At 35.0% G+C, this 23,396-nt stretch overlaps 1 protein-coding gene and 2 pseudogenes across 1 annotated transcript; 1 reads left to right on the forward strand and 2 right to left on the reverse strand.

The window, feature by feature from the left end:
• The first annotated feature begins 2,429 nt into the window (after nt 1-2,429).
• LOC120169297 lies at nt 2,430-4,707 on the forward strand (annotated as a pseudogene).
• A 425-nt stretch (nt 4,708-5,132) lies between these two features.
• On the reverse strand, nt 5,133-7,831 carry LOC120169296 (glucan endo-1,3-beta-glucosidase 5-like). Its single transcript, XM_039177475.1, has 2 exons — nt 7,382-7,831; nt 5,133-6,411 (listed from the first exon to the last, which is right to left on the reverse strand). Exons 1-2 carry the CDS (start codon nt 7,723-7,725, stop codon nt 5,280-5,282), a joined length of 1,476 nt encoding a protein of 491 aa, XP_039033406.1. The 5' UTR covers nt 7,726-7,831; the 3' UTR covers nt 5,133-5,279.
• A 638-nt stretch (nt 7,832-8,469) lies between these two features.
• LOC120169295 lies at nt 8,470-12,155 on the reverse strand (annotated as a pseudogene).
• Nucleotides 12,156-23,396: the final 11,241 nt, after the last annotated feature.

The following is a 23,396-nucleotide window of genomic DNA, read 5'->3' on the forward strand; positions in this document are numbered from 1 at the left end:
ACGAGAAAGTTAATGTCTGTTTGTTTGTTGAAGAAGAGAAGAAGCGGAGAGAATGTTGAAAGATGACTCACGTGAAGCTTCATGCGTAAGGGTGTTCTAGAAGCTAGTGTGTTAGTCTAGTTAGTTTTGAATTCTCAACAACTTCTTAACAGCTAGGTGGTTAGGCAGTTTTGAGTAGCTGAGTTGTTGTAACTGATTCCTATAAAAGAGTATTATAGACTGTATTTGAAGCAAGTTTTTGGAACTAAATAAAGCTTACAATACCTTTGTTATTTCTTATATTTCTTTTGTTCTTTCTGCGTTGTTCAACATGTCGCTAATCCTTAAAACCTTTAAGATTCACAATTTAAACTCTAAAATCCACATTATATTTAATTTAGTCTTTTCATTCATCGATAAATAAGTTGATAAATGAACTAATGAACGAAAACGAAATACACTCATTTACCCACAAAGATATGAATAAGGCATGCATTTTTCTTTTATAGGGTGATGTAACAAGGGCAGATGCACTTGGTTCCTTAAGGGGTCTAATGCATATTCATTATTTTAGATAAATTATTAAATATATTAAGGGAAAAGAAAAAAATAAAAAATTTTACATACCCATTTTATTAAAAAATATTATTTTATTTTAACTTTTATTTTTAAATTTTTAGATCCCCTAAGATAAGGTAGGGGCGGAGTTGGGGAGCTCTCACCTCAATAATTTCCAATGGCTGCTTGAAATCATGGTTATATGCAACCATCGCATGTGCTCAATTATTCACCTCATTTAATCATTATTCTATACATCTGCCACGTGCATAATTATTGGAGTGCTAGTCCATATATTGGTCGTTAAAAAAAACTGAAACTTTAGTTTGATAAATAGTCCAAGTTTCGGATGAGTCGGATTCAAATATTTTAATATTTAAATTAAATAGTTTTAATTGAGATACAAATAATTAAATTTGTTATAATATTTCGTGTTTGATTTAGTTGATTCAAATTTAATTATGAATAATTAAGATTGAAGTGGAACATAAACTTGAACAAACAAATTAGAAATAATAATTAAGGATGTTGTACTTAATTCATTAATTATCAAAATAATAAATCAAAGTTAATTAATTAATTAATTGATCTTTTTTTACTACAAAGGATAGAGCAAAATACTCTTAAACGTTGATAAATAAGAGTTAATTAATTAATTTTATACCAAAGCTCACCCATCGCTCATTGTAATTGCCATCTCCTTCAATTTTTATTTTGTCATTTTCAATAGGGGTGTTCAGATCCAATCCGATAAAAAAAATAACCGAAAATCGATCCAAAAAACCGATAATTGAAAAAACCCGAAACCAATTTAGTATGTTTGGTTTTTTTTTTACAAACCAATCGATTCAGTTCGATTTCGATTTGAAAATCTAGAACCGATCCAAGCCGAACTGATGAAATGGAATATTGAATTTACAAGCTTGAAACAAACCCATCAAAAGCTCCACACAATCTCACAAAACCCAGATACAAAAACAGATTCGGCTTTCCTCGACACACGTAACAATTTTGTTCCAGATTCTAGCCATCAATGCCAATGGGAAAAAATGGTGTAATAAATGATAATAGCAAAGAAGGATATTATAGTCTTTTGGTATTTTCTCAGTTTTGAGTTAGAGAGAAAATTGTCGGGCAAAACTTAAAAAATGTACCGTTCTACTTTTATGGGTGACTTACTGATGAGTAACTGATTCGTTTCTTGATTTGTTAAAATATATATTCTCTTTGCTTTTGTTATACATATGTTGTTTTTTTTAATGAAAAAAATTCAAGAATTTTTTTGAAAAAATATAATCCAAAAACCGCACAAATCCAAACCGAATCAAGCCGCATTTAATTGGATTGGATCAGATCAGATTTTTTTAGAAACAACCAAACCGATCCAAACCGCAAACATTTATAATTTCGGATAGGATGAAATTTTAGCCAAAAACTGATCCAAACCGACCGCGAACACCCCTAATGTTCAGGTCGTTTACCCTATTATGAGTAAATTACGTATTTAATACTTAAACTATTAAATACATTTTAATACTTAAATTTTTAGTTCTTTCAAAATCATACATAAAGTTTAGTTTTTATTTCATTTTAGTATCTATTCAAATTTGAAATTAAGTTTTGAAAAAAAATATTGAAAGTTAAGGTACTAAAACTGATAGTTTAAGTACTAAATGTGTTAAGTTTTTAGCAGTGGATACTAAAATAAAACAAAAATTAAATTAGGTATGATTTTAAAGAAACTGAAATTTTAAGTACTAAAACAGACCATAACTGATAACTTAGGAGCTAAATTTGTAATTTACCCTATTATTTATTTATTAATTATTTATTTTTCATCTGATTACATTTCTTATATCCCTCATCGTGAAGTTAAGGTTTTCATTCTTGTAATCATATTTCCTGACGCGTGCGAAGAAGGTACTTTTTTTTTTGGGTATCAAGTTCCTCCTTCAGACAATCGATTAGGATAAAAATCAACACCGTGATTCATGAAATTCCAAATTTATTGTGTTTTGATTTTGTTATAAAATTCCTTTTGAACTATATGTAGGAAAACAAAGACTTTTGTTGGGTCCTCTATTAAACGTATTGTGTGTTTCGTGATTTAATTTGCTGGAAATTGCAGTTATTTTTTGTTTAGGGTTTTTAATAGGCGGTTAATACGGTGATGATTTTTGAATTTTAGTGAAATTACTCGTTGGATTTAATAATCAAATTATTGGTGGTGTGATTGGATGGCAAGGTTTGAGGTTAGGGTTTCGTATTCTTCCCTTTCAGAGGTAGAAAAGGAGAATAATATTAATGATGCGTATCAATTTTTTGATGATGATTATATTGATCCTGTTTGGACTGTGCCAGAAGATAAAACTATAATCTCATCGGGCTCGAAGTCAATAAAAAAGATAATATTTATCAGTTTCCTATTGATTCCGATGAGTTCATTGACGGCGGGAATGATTCGAATGATGTATCTATGTCAATGCCAAATGGCTTGGAACCAGAGGTGAACATGAAGAATGTGTTGAGTGGGTTAATTGCAATAGTAACTAATAAAGGCACCTCGAATGCTTTTGTGGATCAGCCGTGCCAAAGTTCTAATGTTTCATTTCTGGGGTCTGGAAACAATGTTTGCAGTCTTCTGTATATATACCGAGTGCCCCACCACTTTAGGAGCAAAGTGGGATAAATTATAATGCCTATAAGGAGGTTTTGGAAGCTGAACCTCCAGAGTGGCTTCCAGATAGCAGTACTTTTACGGCAATTACTCGTGGGAGACATCATTGCCGGTTTTGTGGAGGGATTTTCTGTAGAGCATGTTCTAAGGGAATGTGCTTGCCACCTGTTAAATTCAGGGATAGAAATCCCCGAAGGGTGTGTGATTCTTGCTATGATAGGCTTGAACCGTTGCAGGGTGTTCTTATAGGCCAGGTTGGTTGAACTTGCCGGTTGGTATGTCCATGGAACATGAGATCTAGAAAACATCAAATACCTTGAGAAGTTATTGCCAGGTTTGATTCTATTTTCCATCATTCATACAAGACAATAACTTCATTTTTCCTTCTAGATCATACTTCCCGGCTAGATTAAGCTTTCATTTTAATTGTCTTGCTCAACCAGAACACATGTTTGTTTCTTTAGCCGGTGTTTCAGTGTAAAGAAATTGAGTTAAACCAATTATGTAAAAAATCGAATTAAACTGATTGCGTAAAGCATTGAGTTAACTAATTTATTGTATATATCGGAGTTATGCAATGAGTATTAGTTGGCACGGTGAGATGCTTTTAATAGCAGTCATTCAAATGGACAGGTTGCTAGGTTGAATCCTGAGAGATTATACCACTGTCAGTTCTGAGAGGAGCTAAAGGGTTGGCTATTTTAACTGTCGTTAAAGCTGGAGTTCTTTTGGCATACAAACTTGGGACTGGTCTTGTTATTGCTCGAAGGTCCGATGGAACATGGTCTGCGCCATCAGCTATATTCTCTATTGGTTTAGGATGCGGTGCTCAGGTAAACTATTGACTAAGAAAGTACACCTATTCAAGCTGAATATATCAGTCTAGGCAGTCATTATCGTGCTTCATGATACAAAAGTTGTGAAGGCATTTTGTAGTTGAATGCATTTTTCTCTTGGTTCTGGCTGTAGTGCTGCGGCAGGACCTGTGGGGAGAGTGGTGGAAGCAGATCTTCGGGCAGGGGATAGAGGCACTGGCATGTGTTACACATACACTTGCAGCAAAGGTATTCCATCCCGCAGTGTATTTGTACTCTTCTTTTATCCAGTTTGTGCATTCAATCATCCATTTTGCTGCACAATTTACAGGGTCATTTGTTGGTGTGTCATTGGAAGGGAGCATCGTTACAACAAGGATGGATACCCAACCTACGGTTCTATGGTGATCCTTATCTCACCACTGCTGACATACTACTTGGACCGTAAGCAGGCCGAAGGATGCTGAACCCTTTTATGTTGCTCTGGATGGCCTATACTCCAGCCTAAGATGTTAGGTCCGACGCCATTTTGATAATACAAACAACTCGACTGACATGGAGTAGTGCTTGCCATGGAGGCTTGGATGATGGTTGAGTTGACTGAACATGTAGCTGCCTTCCATAGTTATGTGCATGTGGATAAGGAACATGTATAATTTCAAGGGCAAATAGCTTTTATAAGCCAAATTTCACATTGTATCAAACATTCATCAAATGTTTATCAAACTAGTGAAATTACCTTGTAAATGTTTCAATTTTCAACATCCAAATAATTGAAACAAATTGGATGCTTGAAAAATAATTATTAGCAAGTTGCAGACTAAAATTATGACAAAATTAGCTAAAATTTAATTCAAGTAAATTATGAATACGTTCTAGAGTTATTTATCATCTGTTGTTGATTGTCTTTTAGCAGAAATTCATTGATTCATGTACAAGATCATGTTCAAGAGCAAATATATCTCGAGTCTAGACTAGGCTCGGTGGCCGGTGGTCTTTTTCCTTTATCGTCGAGAAATGGTGGGTACCACACCGGCATTCGAATACGGCGTTTAAAGCTTAACACGCTTGTGATCCGAAGATTAATTAAGTTCAACAAAATATTCACGGAATCAATGGTTATTTTACAATGGAGTCAAACCAAAAATCAATGGCAGTCTTAAGAAAAGATCAACATCAAGAAACAAAAGAAATGAAGCTGATCCTTCCCTGCTCGACTCTGCATCAAAGAGGCAAACGCCGGACTCAAATTAACAAGCACCATCGATAACCAAAGCCAATACAATCATCAGGAATATAAATAGTTGGCTTCCATTTCCAGCCACCTTAGCACTGCCAGAGGCTGTGAGGTCATGTTTCCCGATGTCGATCATGATCTCGTAGCGACAAGGCGGCTGAGACGGATCCACGGTCGTAACCACAGATAAGTTATTAAAAGAGCATGCATCTTTCCTTTGATTCATAGTCTGGTAATACATACTGAAAGCATACGAAACATTGCGCTGGGGATCTAGATTACCACACGAGGATCCGGGACTAGCTCTTGTGCAATCAGCATACTGGCAAGCATAGTTAATGCTTTGAGACAAAACATTGGGGTCCGAAACACCTGCCGAAGGCGACAACACGCACCATTGCCTGGCCAAGTACTTGACACCTTTGGCCGGAACGATGGCTTTGCCTTTCCCCATATTCAACTGATATTTGACGCTTCCATCGTAATTGAAGATACCCCAGTGCCTCTCAAAGTTCCCTGGCTCGACACTCTTGTTGTCTTCGTCGATCAGCGAAAACAGGTAAACGTCGATCGGGGCTGGGTGTTTTGGGGTGCCTTGGCCCTTAACAATACGATCTAGAAGGCCTTGGTTGAACCTGCGGGCGTTGTCTATGTTCGCATTGGGGTCACAATCGGTCGGCCAGCCAACTTCTCCAATGACAACCGGAATTTGCCCAAAGCCGTTCTTTTCAAGAGCCGAAATGAGGGTATCGAAGTTTGCATCGTAAACATTGGTGTAAGTGATGGTACCGTCCACGACCGGATTAGCAGTGTTGCTGAAGAAGGCAAATTCTTTTGGGAAATTGGGGTCAGCTTGGAGACTAAGGAAAGGGTAGATGTTAATGGTAATAATGCCACCATTGTCTTGAAGGAACTTGATGATCTTAAGCATTAGGTCATGAATATCAAGTCGGAAATCGCCGCCAGACGCTAGGCCGCTGTCGGTCTGTAAGACATCGGCATTCAACGGAACCGTTACCTTCACTTTCTTGCCTAGACCTGCTTTGACGAGAGCTGCTTGAATGTTTTGAAGGGCTGGAAATGTTGTTTGGATGAACATATCTTTGTAGCTATGAAGAAAAGGTTCATTGCCAATGGCTACAAACCTGGAAAAAAAAACACAAATCCCACGCTGAGTTCAGCTTCTAAATGAAACAAAAACATGGAGTAATTTATAATATTGAACATATGATAATTTGATATTGAATGGACGCTTTCAAGGAAAAAAAATCATGTCAGTATTTTAACCAAAATACTTTCCAAATGTTAATTACTCCACTTTAATTAATTAGAAACATTATAAAAATAAGAGTTAATTACACATTTAATATTTAAACTATCAATTTTAGTCATTTTTTTACCTTTTAATTTTTTTAATTTTTTTTTGTTTCATTTTAGTATATGAATTTAAAAACTTTAGTTTTTATTTCATTTTGACATCTGTTCAAAATTTGACGTTAAGGCTTGAAAAAAATTTAGATACTAAAATGGATAAAAAAAATAGTGTGGGTACTAACTTATTAAGTTTTAAAGCAAATACTAAAATAAAATGAAAAATGTTCAATATGATTTTGAAAATTATAAAAAATTTAGATACTAAAACTTACTAAATACGATAGTTTAAATATTAATACATAGTTTATTCAAATAAGAGTAAATTACTCCAGATTAAAATAAATTAAATTTAAAACCAAATATAGTAAAAGTATTGAAACCATAGTTTAACCCATAAAATTTCGCGTAGCACAATAGATGCTTGGGAGACGAAAGGAAAAACGTGCGGTTGTTATGTTTTGAATTTTTTCGTTTTATTAATGTTAAGTTAGTATAAGATAATATTTATTTAAAAATAATTTTTAAATATTGAATATTAAATGCTTATATTATAATATTTTAATCCGAATAACAAAAATGCTTTGAATATATTAGCTTAATATCATTTCTTTACTATAATTTTATAAGTAAATAACTTGCTAAAACTTAATTGTTTATAAACTTTTGCTTAAAATAAGCAAATTTGACGTGATTATCGAAATCTAAAGAAAAAAAAAAAAAAAGAGATTGAGGCGAGATTACCTTATATCAGTTCCAGATTTGGAAACGAAAGTGGAAACATTCTGTTGAACCCAAGCTTCAGCATTTGCGGGACTCCCGGCAAGCGACGCCAACATGTTGTTGGGTATTCCGACCATAACCTGAATCCCAGATTTCCCAAGTCCCTTGAGAGCAGCAGGATCAGCCTCGAACAGCTTTACTTTATCGAATCCATTGTCTTTCATCAGCCTCACCACTATGTCCGGTGGCAACGGATGAGTCGACTGCAATCCCCAGTTGCAAGCCAACCCCCACACCCCTTTTCCGCTTTCAAATCCCAACACCCAAACAAAAAACATGAAACAAAGCAAACTAAACCCACCCATCTTTAAAGACCACCACCACAAATCACTGTCAAAAATTATGTTGTTGTTTTCCAATGTGTCTGGTTTTCGAGTTTAAAGCCACATATAAAAAGGGGGTTGAGCTTTAAAAAATGTTCTTTTATTAGAGGGCTTGGATCATCAATCAAAGCATTAAAAAAAACATTATTACTTTTTTTTTTTTTTTATAAAGTGAATATGTATGAAAATCACGGAAGGTATAAGAACCATTACGTGTTTGTAATAATTTGGAGCCAAATGGCGGAACCAGCGTGGAAGGAATGTTTGTCAAGGAAGCTTTACAGCGTCGGTCTAGAAAAGTGAAGGTCCTTTTCTTATCCTTTGGAAATTTGTTTGGTTCGGCCATTGTTTAACAACTGGTTTGATATTTGTTGCTTTGGTACTGGTTTGGAGAAGACTTCCCTGTGAAATCATGACAACAGGTAGCTTCATGGTGGATTAGTTCTTTGACTAATTTGGGGTGTAATCATTTGTTTATAATTACAAAAAGGCCATACATGGACCAGACCAGACTCTTCTTCTTCGTTTGAACCTTAAGTTGTTCTTTTGTTGGACTCGGGCCTGCAAAAACAATTAGGTTTTGGGTTTGGTCGATCAGGCTTGTTCTTTTATCAGGTTATGTTCTAGCTTTGTTAGATTAGAATTGTAACACCCTTTGTTAAAACATAGTTTTAGAAAATCACTAGGTTCGTTTACTCGTTATTTAGAGCTTAATTTAGACTATAATTAACAAACTTTTTACATACAGTTAAATTAGCGGAGAAAAGTTTCACAACCATGAGACGACGCAGCAGCCATTAAAGGGCCGTTATTATCAACCACGCTAATTTGCCAACAATCTTGTCCCCATCAAAAGGCCGTTATTATGAACCAAGCCACATCCATTAAAGGCAAATTCAAGCTCTCACAGGGTATCTATCAATGCAGTCAAGCCATGGATTGTTCCTGGAAGGCTTCCTCACGCGACGCATCGAACGCCAAACCACACTGTTGCATTTAAACCCGGAACCGAACGCGATCTGCCAAATCCTATCGCCTCTTTTAACCCTCTCTTTAGCCTCCAAGTAGGCCATTTCATACCATATGCTGCTGCTCGAAGTGTTGCCGAAGCGGTGCAACGCCATCCTCGACGCTTCCAAGTTGGTGTCGCTGAGCTCGAGGTTCTTTTGCAGCTCGTCCAGCACGGTCTTGCTGGCCGCGTGCACGCAGAAGTGTTCGAACGCCAGCTTGTAGTTCGGGATGTATGGCTTGGAGGATGGCGATAGTAAGGCCTTTGATTTGTTGTCGCCGCCGAATAAATGGCGCCAGATTAAGGTGGCGAAGAAGAAGAGCTGCTCCGAGAAGGGTAGAACGAGTGGACCCAGGGTTGTGATGTTGGTTTTGAGGGGTCTCCGCCGATCTCCATCAGATCTTTGCTCACTTTAAGACCCTTGAAACCTTGTTCGTCTTCCTCTTGGTAGATTGACCTGATCCACAAGTTTATCCAATAATAAATTAATTAATGAATTTTAATACTAATGGTTAGTTCACTTTTGTTTAATTTTAATAAAACGGGTAAATTATGCTTGATTCAATTTTCACAGTCATACTTTTATCATTTAATTCTATTTTTTTATTTTTTTATTAAAACTTTAAATTATTCAGATTTTAACCATTAAAACATCAAATTACAAATAACAAGAGAAGATATAGACATAAACTGTTACATGGAGTCAAATGCTGTCAACTTAATCTTGTTTTCTTTTTTCTTAATAGATGATATATTTTTATGTCTACCTCACAAAACTCGATCCAAATTCTAGAGCAAAACGATTCTAATCTATAATCTCATCATTCAATCAGCATATAATAGAAATATATTACTTTATCTCCTATATTTGAATTTAGAAAAAGATACATGATAAAAAATCAAAAGAAATAAGAAAATATATATTAAAATTTTGGATTCAAGTAATTCTATAAAATAGAATTAAACTTTTTGGGGGTTTTTGTAAAATTTTAAAAAATCAAAATATATCATAACAATGCCACCAAATAATTAATAATAGAGTGATCAAAATAAAAGTAATTAAAAATTTAAGTGATGAAATTAAAAATATTAAGCTAAGATCAAAGTCAATGTTGAGGGATGAAAAGAATAGTTTATCCTTATTAAATTTAATTTTAGTTTAATTGTTATTTAAATGCATTTGATTTAGCGGAACCTTCAAGATCAAACTCAACCGAATTTTGTTTTTATTTAATTTGTAATTAATTAGTATAAAATGAATATTCTACATTCAAATTAATGAAAATAACATAAAAGGTTAAATAAAAGGGTTAATGCTCAAATAAGTGCCTAAACTATGATTTTTTTGTTAAATAAGTGCCTACGTTTTTTTTGACCCATACAGGTGCCTAACATTACCTATGTTAGTCTTTTAGGTGATCGAACCGTTAACGGTGTTAATTTTCCCATTAAGTGACATGTGTCACAATCGAATAAATTTAATTTTTTTATATAAAATTAAAAAACAAAATTATATATTTTTTAAAAAGAAAACACATTAAATTTCAAAATAACCTTTAAACTTTGAAAACATTCATTTCAACCCCTAAACTTACGCCGAACACCACTCTTTGCCGCCGAAAAAGTTCCACCCGATCTCTTTCCCCCGGAGCCCAAAACTCCTATGAAATTGTGACCAATCGACAACGATCAACGACAAATCAATGTTTTAAATCCCGCGAACCCTAGGAAAAATTGCGATCTCACGCAATTCCGATGGTGAATCGGCGACTACTATGGCGGCATATAGCTAGAATGATGGCAAGGGCTACGTCGGAAACGATGGTCATGACTGGAGAGGGCGGCAACGACGGATTAAGGTTAGGATTTGGGATTTGGGGACTATTTTATAATATAAGAAAAGTTAGGGGTCAAAACTAACCTTAATCCAACACTTAACGGTCAAAACTAACGACGTTAATGGCCCGAACACTTAAAATACTAACATTTGTAACATTAGGCACCCGGATGAGCAAAAAAAATGTAGGCACTTATTTGGCACAAAAGATATAGTTTGGGCATTAAGCCTAAATAAAAATACTTTTTCCATGTGTTTTTTCTTTTTCTTCTTTTAATCGGAATTTCATTATCATAAATTAAAGTCTATATAATTGATCTGACCATATTTATCGGACTCATATCTACTAAAGCTACAATGTAGCGTTAACTGTTATTATCCCTCATGAACAGGTAAACAAAGGAAAACAAACCTGAAACTCCGGTCGTCGGCACCCTTATGCGTCCTCACAAGGTGTTCAAGCCTGTACCTAGCACGGCGGTAGTCACTACGGCGGTTGGACAAAAGCACGGCGGAGCATCCCATCCTAAAAAAACAATTCGGAACAAGCATGGACCTATCCTTACCCGGATACCAATTGTACCCCACCATCTCAGTACTCACAACCACAGCATAGTTATTGGGGTTGGCCTGCAACATATCTCGAGCCAAATCCACCCCAATAATCCCAGCACTGCACCCCATTCCGCCGAGATTATAGCTCAAGATATTCCCCCTCATCTTATAATGGTTGATGATCATCGCAGACAGCGATGGCGTCGGATTAAAGATGCTGCAATTCACTACGAGAACCCCAATATCCTTGGGACGAATCCTCGTCTTCTCGAAGAGTTCATCAAGTGCACCGAACATAACGGTAGATGCTTCGAGTCGGCCTTCTTTCATGGTGGCACAGTTTTCTTTCGACATAATCGCCTTTGGAACATAAGTTTCATCACCAATCCCCGACGTTTTCAGTATCCTCTTCTGAAACTCAAGGCTCGGTTCATCGAACTTGCCCGATGTTCGGGCTAGTTCGATGAACTGATCTTTGGTCACCTGTAAACACAACATAAAATATATAAAAGAACAGTAATTAATATTTTTGTAAGATTCATGGTTATGAAAAGTTACTGACCTTGAAGTCATCGTGGGGACGATAACAAGCAAAATCGATGAGATAAATGGATCGAGGGCGTGACATGAAGTAAACCGAGACGGTGAACACAAACACAGCGAAAAAGGAAAGCACAGTAGCGAGATCATATCGAGCATCTTCCCAAAGTTTTTTCCAAAGTTCTTCCCTACTGAGACTTCCCACTTCAGCACTGAAAACAAGCACCAACACAGGTATGGTAGCCAAGTAAACCCCATGGTTGATCAGATAATGGTACCCCAACTTCACATATTTCAAGTTAACCGACTGAAGAAAATCAGGAAGCCGTCTTCGAACCCTAACCGAGAACGTCAAGGAGCCGGCGTTAGGCCCCGATGACTCGATCCCACGGTTGACGATCTCAGTCGACAGCAGATCCTGCTCGTTCCTAGCCATATTAAAGCCTGAAAAAAAAGGATTAACAAGTTAAAGGATAACTATATAGGACGGTGATGAACCAGTACCATATATAGAGAGAGATGATATGGATGTATGTATGTATTAAATGAGAGATTTAACGTGGCGGATGGATATAGTTAATGCTTACACCAACTTGGTGCTGGTGGTGAGTAGTTGAAAGGGTTTTCATCTTTCAAGCCTCCATTAATTCTTTCATTAAATGGTATCTGGTTGGGTTTTCTTTTGATCATCCGCTGGTAGAAGAAATTTATTATTCAGTGTTTTGGAACCTACAGCTCTTCAATGAATAACCTGTAATTAAGACTGTAATGGGGAAGTAGTTGAGAGCTTCTTCTTTTAGAAGATAGCAGCTGGCATATGCTGTTATTGTTGCAGAAGACGGCTATCGGTTAGAGTAAAATTTTAACTGATAATTTGAGAAAATAAAAATGAAGATAAAAGAGACACAAAATTTAAGTGGAAAATCCCTAAATAATATATGGTAAAAACCACGGGCAACTGTAGAAGAATTTCACTATGAGAAAATAGGAATTACAACTTCTCTCGATCTACCAAGGAGAAAACAATGACAATTCTCTCTTGATAAAAAAGAAGAAAAACAACTCTCAAGAAACTCTCTAAATTCTCTAGTATTGGGAGAAAGTTAGAATGATTTAGGATGGTTTTGAAGCTAAATGAGCTAGGGTATTTATAGTTGAAGCTTAAGGGCTAATTTGTAAATACCCTAAATTACAATGACTAAAATTGAGATTTAACCATTTTCCAAATTCAACAAATAGATAACCCTTTTTGACAATTTTTTTCGATGGATTTGTTTTTTCCACCTTTCGGTGGATGCCTTGAATTTTCAACAATCTCCCACTTGAAGATTTGATTAGAACAATCATATCTTCACATAATTATTTCAAACTTATACATTCATGTTGCTTATATCTCTGACAAACCACAAGAGGATCGACACCAAGTAAATTTATCAGCGTTGATCGCCTTCGTCATGAAATCTGCTATGTTGTCTTTGGTATGGATCTTCTATATATCTACCATCCCTTCTTCCACCTTTTCACGAATGAAATGGTACTCAACTCGTATGTGTTTTGTCCTTGAATGAAATGCTGGATTCCTTACTAGATGCAAGGTGCTTTGACTGTCACAAAACATAGAGACATACTCTTGATTGTGCCCAAGCTCCTCCAATAGCATCTTCAACCAAATTGCTTCTTTACTGGCTTGTGTAGCTGCTACATATTCTACCTCTGTTGTGGATGTAGCCACAATTGACTGCAATTTTGAAACCCAGCTTACAGCTCCACCAGTAACTTTAAACACATATCATGTAGTAGATTTGCTTTTATCCAAATCCATTGCATAGTCAGAATCAACATACACATTGATAAGTAAGTTTGATCATTCATAATATAATGCAACATTTGAGGTCCCTTTAATGTATCTCAGGATCCTCTTTACTATATTCCAATGCTCTTTGCCTGGATTCGCCATGTACCGACTAACCACTCATACTGCTTGTGCAATGTTGGTCTTGTGCATATCGTAACGAACATTAAACTTCCCACTGCTGATGCATATGGTACTTGAGACATCTCCATCCTCTATTCTTCACTACTAGGACTCATACTGGAGGATAATTTGAAGTTAATAGGAAGAAGGGTAGAAATTGGCTTACAATCTTGCATGCTGAATCGTGACAAAATCTTTTTCAAGTAATTCTTTTGTGAAAGCCAAATCTTCCTATTACTTTTGTCTCGGTGAATTTGCATCCCTAGAATCTTGTTTGCTGATCTCAAGCCCTTCATTTCAAATTCCCTAGCCAATTGTGCCTTCAATTCTTTAGTATGATCTTTGTTGGGTCCTACAACCAACATGTCATCCACATACAACACAATATAACAAAATCGTTATCACCAAACCTCTTGAAATAAGAACAAGGGTTTGCGTTAAGTCTGTTGTATCCAAGGCACATAATGAAGGAATCAAATCTCTTATACCAACACCTCGTCGCCTGCTTTAGACCGTACAGAGATTTGTTCAACCTGCAAACCAAGTTATTCTTTTTATCTTCTTTAAACCTTCAGGCTGAAGCATGTAAATCTCTTCTTCAAGATTTCCATGAAGAAAAGCTGTTTTAACATCTAGTTGCTCTAGATATAAGTTCAATGTAGCACACATTGCCAAGACTACTCGAACTGTTGTTAGTCGAACCACATGAGAAAAGATTTCATTGAAATCATTACCTTCTTTTTGAGCATATCTTTTGACTACCAGTCTTGCACGATACCTCTCCACTTGATCGTCACCATTTCGCTTGATTTTGAAGACCCATTTGTTACCAATTGGCTTCCTTCCTTGTGGTAGTGGCACAAGGTCCCATGGATTATTTTTATGAAGGGCTTCAATTTCTTCTTGCATCGCCATCATCCACAGTGAAGCATCTGAGCTGTTTATTACCTCCTGGTATGTTGATGGCTCATCGTCCTCTGTTAAAAGGCAGTATGCAATATTTCCTTCTATAACATAATCTAAGTGCCAATTGGGACGTCTTCTAACACGATCTGATTGGTGAGTTGTTGGAGCTTCAGAACTCTCTGGTTCTTGTTCATCATGTGCTGTTCTGCTTCAGAAGAATCTCCTTGTTCAAGCTCTTTTTGCACATGTATCTGTGTAGTCTCTAACTTTTCAGCGCTATCATCGTCTTCTTTTCTTTGTAGTTTATCTTCTACAAAGATAACATCCCTGCTAATGATCACTTTGCGGGCAGTGGGATCCCACAAGCGATACCCCTTTACACCATCAGCATACCCTAAGAATTTGTATTTCCTAGATTTTGGATCCATCTTTGAAATTTCTTGGGAGTTGTACATCACGTACACAATACTTCCAAATACATGGAGGTTTGAATAATTAGCTAGTTTACCAGTCCACATCTCCATTGGTGTCTTCAACTCTATTGTAGTTGATGGAGCTCGATTCACCAAATAACAGGCGGTATTGACTGCTTCTGCCCAGAATGATTTTTCTAGGCCTGCATCCCTCAACATTGCTCTTGTTCTTTCTAACAAGGTTCAGTTCATCCGCTCTACCACTCCATTTTGTTGAGGAGTGTTCGCCATTGTGAACTGTCTTTTGATGCCTTCTTTCCTGTAAAAGTCATCAAATTCATCACTTGTGTATTCTCATCTATTATCTATTCTGAAACACTTGATCTTATTTCCAGAATCAGGTTCCACCCGTACTTTGAAGTTTTTGAAAGTTAAAAACACATCTGACTTCTTCTTAATAGGGTACACCCAACATCTCCTGGAGTAGTCATCAATAAATGAGACAAAGTATTTTGCTCCGCCTAGGGATATAACTGGTACTTGCCATACGTCAGAGTGAACCAATTCTAGAACACTTTTTCCTCTAGAATTTGATGTGTTGAATTTCAACTGGTGCTTCTTACTTGTTATGGAATGCTTACATAAAGGAAGTGATACCTTTGTTAAGCCTGGAAGTAGCTTTTGCTCCACAAGGACTTTCATTCCTTGTTCTGACATGTATCTAAGTTTCTGATGCCATAACATTGCAGAATCTGAACTACATGAGGCAACAGAGGCTTCTGCTTCTAGCAAAGTTTCTCCCTTCAGCATGTACAAGTTTGTTGCTATCTTTTCGCCTTTCAACACTACAAGCGCTCCACTGAACTCTTTCATGATTCCTTTCCGTGTTTCAATCTTGCTTGCATTATTATCCAACAATCCGTAGGATAATAAATTTTTCTTCAGGCCTTTCACGTGCCGCACATCTCGAACAACTTTAATTGTTCCATCATACATCTTCAATTTGATGGTTCCCACGCCAACGATCTCTAAAGCATGATCATTGCAACTATACACGAATCCTCCTAAGTCAGGTTCATAATGATGAAACCATTCTCTTCTTGAGGTCATGTGATATGTTGCTCCCGAATCAATGAGCCATATATCTGTATATCTCTTTCTACCTTCCACGGTGGTTAACGCTTCACAGCATAGAGCATCTCCATCATCTGAAGTGCGGTATTGCCTTGTGGATTAAAGTTTTTATTTAGACTCCAACAATACTTCTTCAAGTGGCCCTGCTTTCCACAGTTGTAGCACTTTAATTTTTTCTTTCTTCTTGACTTTGATCTACCATGTTTGTGACTGCTGCTTTGGCCACGTTCCGTTGATCTCCCTCTCATCATTGTCAACGCTTCTTCTTGTTGCAGAATTACTTGTCTATCTTCTTTGTTCTTGCGTCGATGATTTTCTTCTTGTAGAACAGCAGCTGCAACGTCATCGAAGACTAAACTGGTGACATTACTGTTTGTTAAGTTGATGATGAGTTGATAATACGAATCAGGTAGACTTTGAAGTAGAAGTTCAACACGTTCTTGTTCTCCTATTGTATATCTTAAGGATGTAAACTGAGAAAATAAAGTGTTCAACGTGTTTAAGTCCTCCGTCACTGAAGTAGATTTTGGCATCCGGAGAGTGTACAATTTTCTCTTAAGGAAAATGTTATTGTGCAACGATGTGGCCTCATATAATTTGGTGAGATGATCCCATATCTCCTTAGTTGTCTTCTTCTCGTCGATGCTTGACAATACTTCATCTGCTAATGCTAGATGAAAGTTTGCCTTAACATTCCCGTCCGTTTCGATCCATTTGTTGTCATCTGTGAAATCCACTGGCCTTTCACTGATAGCTGCTAGACAACCGTCTTTCCTCAGATAGCATTCATCTTCAATTTCCACAATGAGAAATTTCTCCCATTGAATTTTTCAATATCAAATTTCGTTGCTATAGCTTCTAATACAGATAGCTCTCACTATTTCACTATCGTGAATAGTTATCTGAAACCTTCAAAGAATGGGTAGTACCTTCTTACTCTCTTATGTTGGAGGATCCACCTTTGGGTGGCAACCACAAAAACAATAAGCAGATATTACACACTCAAATCTGGCTCACATACCAATTGTTGCAGAAGACGGCTATCGGATAGAGCAAAATTGTAACTGATAATTTGATAAAATAAAAATGAAGATAAAAGAGACAAAATTTACGTGGAAAATCCCTAAATAATATAGGGTAAAAACCAAGGGCAACGGTAGAAGAATTTCACTATGAGAAAATAGGAATTACAACTTCTCTCGATCTACCAAGGAGAAAACAATGACAATTCTCTCTTGATAAAAAGGAGAAAAACAACTCTCAAGAAACTCTCTAAATTCTCTAGTATTGAGAGAAAGCTAGAATGATTTGGGATGGTTTTGAAGCTAAATAAGCTAGGGTATTTATAGTTGAAGCTTAAGGACTAATTTGTAAATACCCTAAATTACAATGACTAAAATTGAGATTTAACCATTTTCCAAATTCAACAAATAGCCAACCCTTTTTGACAATTTTTTCCGATGGATTTGTTTTTTCCACCTTTCGATGGATGCCTTGAATTTTCAACAGTTATGCCATGTTGCATATATATAGTGAGAGAGTTTAACTACCATATTTACGAGAAATAAATACTACTAACACTACACCAAGATTTAACCTCTACAATGCACCATTTGCACCGAATACAAAGGACTTTTGGATTTTTTTTAACTTGTACGATCATAATTTAATTTGATTTAAAAAATATTTTTTTAGTTATTCAAATTGAATTACTTAAATTAATTCAAATATTCGATTTGAATTACATAAATTAAGTTATTCCAATGATTAAAATGATAATTGTTATTTTTAGAGGTCTTTTTTTATTAATCTTTGATAAGTACAAGGTAATATATGTTCAAAGATAACTCTCAACCTCTTGACATTGAACGCTCACACCCCTGATCTTCTCGGTGCTCAAACCCAGGTCTCCAAGGAATGACAACAATCCCTTTACCACAAAGGCTATTTAGTTCGAGCTTTTATGACGATGTTAGTTATAAATAATACTGATAATAATTTATAATTAAGATTTATATATATTGAAATTAATAACTATGTATAAATATAATTATTGAAGTGATAAAAAAAATTTCTTTTAAGTCACAAGAACGGATAACTATATATCGAGTTAATATGCATTTAGCCTTTTGAAAAAAATAATATTTTTCAAAAATTATATTAATATATTTTTACGATCAAACTTGAAAGAAAAATGTTATAATCGACATTAATTCAAACTGGTCCTATTCAAGATTAAAAACACGTATCTGAGACGTAATTCGTAAACATAGTATATCAAACAAATAATCCAAACTCTTATGATCGCTGTATATAGAAAGTGTAGTCAAGGGACTCCGGTAGTAAATTATACTTTTTTTAATATCAAAGTATATAATATCATTATACTTTGTTAAAATGATTAACCGTAAATCCGAATATAAACGAAAACAAACATAGACGACAGGTGAGTTTTTTATAGTTTTACAAAAAATCTCATTCGTGTGCATGTTTATATCGGAATATTACATCGAACACGATCAAATATTTTAGAAAATGAAAATGGAAAAGTCTTAAAATGGTTCGACAAATGACTGCAATTAGATAAGAGTAGATTTCGGATTTAACTTGCATGCTATAAACAGTTAATTTCATCGCATTGAGCATGGACACATGCTCCATTAAATTTGCAGATAATATGTTTGTTGCAGTTAAGCTATCACTTATCTGTAACATCTTGCCTTTCTTGAATGAGTGTACTTGTTCCATAAAAGAAGCAGATTGAACTGCTCTTTCAATTGGCAGTTGAGGGGTTATTTCACCATCATCAATGTTTTCCATCGATACAGTTATATGTTTCCCTTGGTCGTATGACAGTGATTGACACAGCTTGCTTTTTTCCACCATGACTCGAGGTTAAGAACCGGGGTTAATGAACACCGCTGAACGGGATGAACAACCGCCAGATGAAGCTACACTGTTCTTGATATCTCGAGCTAGTACCCACTGTAACGCCTCGAATCCCGGGTCAGTAGTTCGGGTCAACTTGAGACCCATAATTTGAGCCCAAAGGATCTATTATTATTATTTTGGACCAAGTTTAGTGTTAGTGGATTGAAGTTAAACCCAAGGGCTAAAGAGGGGTGATACGAATGTTATGAAATAAAATGAGGAGGGACCAAAGGTGTAGTTTACCCTTGTTATTTTTGAAAGCTGAAACCCCCTTCCCTATTATATGATTTCACATAACCACTCCCCTAAAATACTCACCAAACACTCTTATCTTCAACTTATCTTCATTCTCTTTTCTTTTCTCCTTCAAGTGAAAGTCTCAAGGATTTAAAGTCTAGTTGAGTGTTATTAAGTTAAGCATGTTAATCTCCACTCAAAGGGCTTCAATTCAAGCCCTATTTCTCAAGTTTTTTCACTTAGTTCCAAAAATGAGTTTTTGAGAGGTTTAAGAGAATCTATGAACCCTACTTCATTTTTAGTGGATTCAAGTTATAGATTGTGTTCTCAACTTTAATCCAACCACCTAGTTAAGTTAGTAATTCCTTTTCTTACCTTTGATTAGTGAAAGAAGTGGGAGAGAGCTCAAGGGCAAGAGGAAAAGAAAAGTTGTTCTTGGGTCATTGAGGGCTTTTCTAGCAACCAAGAAATTAAGGTAATGCATTCACAACTTCTTCATATCACTTGTGAGTCATTAGAGATGCATTATAGCCTAAAGTTGAGTTATGGAGCATTCATGGTATGTAACGCCCCGAATCTCGACCTAGTAGTTTCGTGTCAAGCTAATAATTTATTTAATAGATCATTTGTATCAATGAGGTACCGATAAGTTGCTTTAGTGACTCTGTCATGAAGAATCAGGACTCCCAAGTACTTCCCCAAATTGGTAACAACTTCAAAGTCAAAATTATTTGCTATCACAAGCTTCCAACTATCATCTCGTTTCTTTGAAAAGAAAATATGGGCTTTTCAATTACTTACCCGATGGCTAGAACACTTGCATAACTGCTCCATTACCTCACGAATCACTGCCACTTGGTCCATAGATGCTTCCGCAACTAACATAAAGTCATCTGCGAAGAAGAGATGAGAGATCCTCGACCCATTTCTTGATAACCGAATTTGTTTCCAACTTCCTCTAGCCACCCTACGTTCAATTGCATGCAAGAGACGCTCCATACACAACACAAAAAGTAGGGCTATATAAGGTCTCCTTGAAAGATACCTCTCGAAGGTATGAAACTGTCTAAAGCATCTTCATTCCAAAGGACTTGAGTTGTAATACCCCAAACATCGGGTCAGTGACTAAAGAGTAAGGATTTAAAATTTAGTGGTTTAATTTTGACAAATTAAAAAGTTCAAGGACTTATTTGAAAAATGTTTGTCTAGGACTTATTATTAAAGATTGAAGATGGAAGGGTGTTATGGTCTTTTAGCAAGGAATGAATTCAAAATTCATTTTAAAGTTATTTAATCATATGGGAAATAGAGGATAAAGGAAAAGAAAAATCTAGATAGTATCTTCATCTTCTCTCCTCCCTTCTATCGTGAACCTCCCCTTTGCTAAGGTAAGTGATTAAAGTTGATTGTTTCTTATATTTTTGGTTTGGTTTTGAGTCATTGGGCATTATAAAAACTTAAGGAAGCCTAAAGATGATTAGAAACTAAGGGATTGAGGAATTATTGGTGAATTAGTAAAATGGGTTTTTAAAGGAATTGATGAAATTTGAGTAGTTATTGGATTTTAAAGGTATATTTGACTTGCCAAAGGTCTAATTAATGTATTTGAAGTATTAGAAAGGATTAAGAACATGTTTGAATGAGGGGTATGATTTTTAGCTTAAAGTATTCTATGAAGAATTTTGGATGTTAAAAGGGGATTAATGGATGTAACTTGTGTGGGATAAGTGTTATTAAGTTTAAGGGCTTGAATAGAGTTAATGGTAAGAGATTTAAGTGAAGTTTGGGTAAAATTCGAATTAAAATAGATGAATTCTGGGCAAGGGTATCGGTACTAAAAGAACAGTACCGGTACTATAAGGTTAAATTGAATGAAATTTTGAATTGGATGAACATTATCGATATTGATTGAAGTAGTATCGATAAGGATGTGGAAGTATCGATACCAAGAGTAAGGTATCGATACTATAATTGAAGATGAAATTCCAGAATGCCAAAATGGTATCGATACTGAAATAGGTATCGGTACTATAGAAGATAAGTATCGGTACTGTGGGTAGAGTACCGATACTATTTAGTCTAAAATGTTAAATTAGGGGTTTTATTTCGTTTATGTAAAAGTTAATTGGTTAGTCATTAATTGAGATTCGGTATTTATCTTGGACAAGTTAGTGTGTAGATTTGGATCGAAAGCACAACGTAGTAAAGAGATTGAACGAAATTTAAAAGGATTTCGTTTAGGACTTACGTGAGGCAAAGGTGAGTGCAACTTATTTATTTTATGTTAGATATGAGGACGACTTGCGATAAGCTAACCTCTAAGGTTTTCGATTGAAAACAATTTTATTTATTTTATGCAATGTCTTTATGATGTTTTATATAAATTGTATTTTTGAAATATTGTTTTGATTTTATTAGTATGTGAATATGTTATATGTGAATGTGTTCTACATGAAAATGTTCTATGTGAATGTAGTTTACTGAATAAATGATACTTTGAATAACGAAATGTAAAATAATTATATAGTTAAAGCCCAAAGTATATGTTATGAGAATTAGAGGTATAACTGGTGATAAATGCTTAATTTAGTTAATATTTTACTTTTAAATTACTCCTTAATCATTGATTTTTGTGGCTTATTTGTTCATTTTAATTCATTTTCTGTATAGGACGTAAGATTCTGGAAATTGCACAAAAAGGACACAATTCTGCAGATTTTTTATTTTCAGAATCAAAGCTGAATGGAATTCGGATTTGAATCAAACTCAAGTTTAGGATAATATTTTAAACATTATGTTTTATCTTTTTATTTTAGTTTAAATAGGTTTTAGCATTTTAATTAAGTTTTAGGATATTATTTTTATATTTTATATTTGTTTTAGGTATTTTAGTTTAAATAGGTTTTGGTATTTTTATTAGGATTTAGAATATTATATTATTTTTTTAGGTATTTTAGTTTAAATAGTTTTAAGTGTTTTAATTAGGATTTAAGATGTTTTAGCTTGTTTTTAGGAAATTGAAGGCTAAAATACCCTCTAAGGGTGAGCCTAGAAACATATCTCTCATTTGAGAATAAAATCTTCTTTTTGTCTTTAGATTTCTCTCTATTTTTCGCATACTTTTTTATTATGCTAAGTATGACTTTGGTCATGCTTAGCTAATTCTCTTTCAAGCCGAAGGCTAAAGTGAAGACTCAATTCCAAACTTGAGAATTGTAAGGTACTTAAATCGCTTCAGGTTTTCTCTCTGTTTTTTGAGCTTACTTTTCAAATCAAAACGATTTGACATTGGTCCGGATATTGTTATGGTTAACGTTTGAAGAAGGATTTGCTTATTGAATCATATTCAACTTCCCGAGAACACACTTAGCAAAATTATTTGCTAAGAGGAAACTGAGAATTGTTCTTGTAAGCTGACGTGATCTTGAAATAAAAATCTGTTTCGATAATCCGAGGAATTTGAGACGAAGCTGAAGTCTGAGGTTGCTTTCACAATAAGTTTCTATTTATCTCAATCTCTTTAATTTATTTATTTAATTATTTTTCTTCTATTTAATTCTTATTTTTTATTTTAAAAATAAATTTTAAAAATCCCCCTTTTATATTTATTACTATATATTTATTATTATTATATATATATATATATATATTTATTTTATTTTAATATATCTTTTCAACATCATCTGGAATTCTATCTTCTAGAATCAAGAAAGCGTTTTACTAAATCACAAGAACCATAGTCCTTGTGGATCGACCCTACTTCTCTATACTACATTTTCCTTTTTATTTATTAAGAAGCCAGGAATTATTTTGATAGCAAAACGACGGTGATCAAATTGGCACCGTTACCGAGGACTAATGGAAAGTACTGATTTATTTTTTTAGTTTTTTGATTTATGAACAGAAGAAACCCAGGTGAATTTGTAGATCTAAATCCAGAGATCGAAGCACGAGCACGAAGAATCCACGCACAAACGCTTCGAGAAAAGAGAAAAAGACAAGAAGAACAAGAGAAGAAATCAGAAACAGAATCAAATCCAGACTTTGAAGTAGACACATACAACATTTCGATGGCAGAAGAAGAGCAAACGATCCAAGAACTAGCCACAACTCATG

Source organism: Hibiscus syriacus, unplaced genomic scaffold, assembly GCF_006381635.1.
Source record: "Hibiscus syriacus cultivar Baekdansim isolate YM2019G1 unplaced genomic scaffold, ASM638163v2 tig00111758_pilon, whole genome shotgun sequence".
In the NCBI taxonomy this organism is placed as follows: domain Eukaryota; kingdom Viridiplantae; phylum Streptophyta; class Magnoliopsida; order Malvales; family Malvaceae; genus Hibiscus; species Hibiscus syriacus.

What these genes read in the sequence shown, in the direction of transcription:
- LOC120169296 (XM_039177475.1), bottom strand. Translation starts at nt 7,725, where the DNA reads ATGGGTGGGTTTAGTTTGCTTTGTTTCATGTTTTTTGTTTGGGTGTTG. An exon ending in AAATCTGGAACTGATATAAG is followed by an intron (nt 6,412 to 7,381) that starts GTAATCTCGCCT and finishes TTTTTTTTCCAG; the next exon opens with GTTTGTAGCCATTGGCAATG.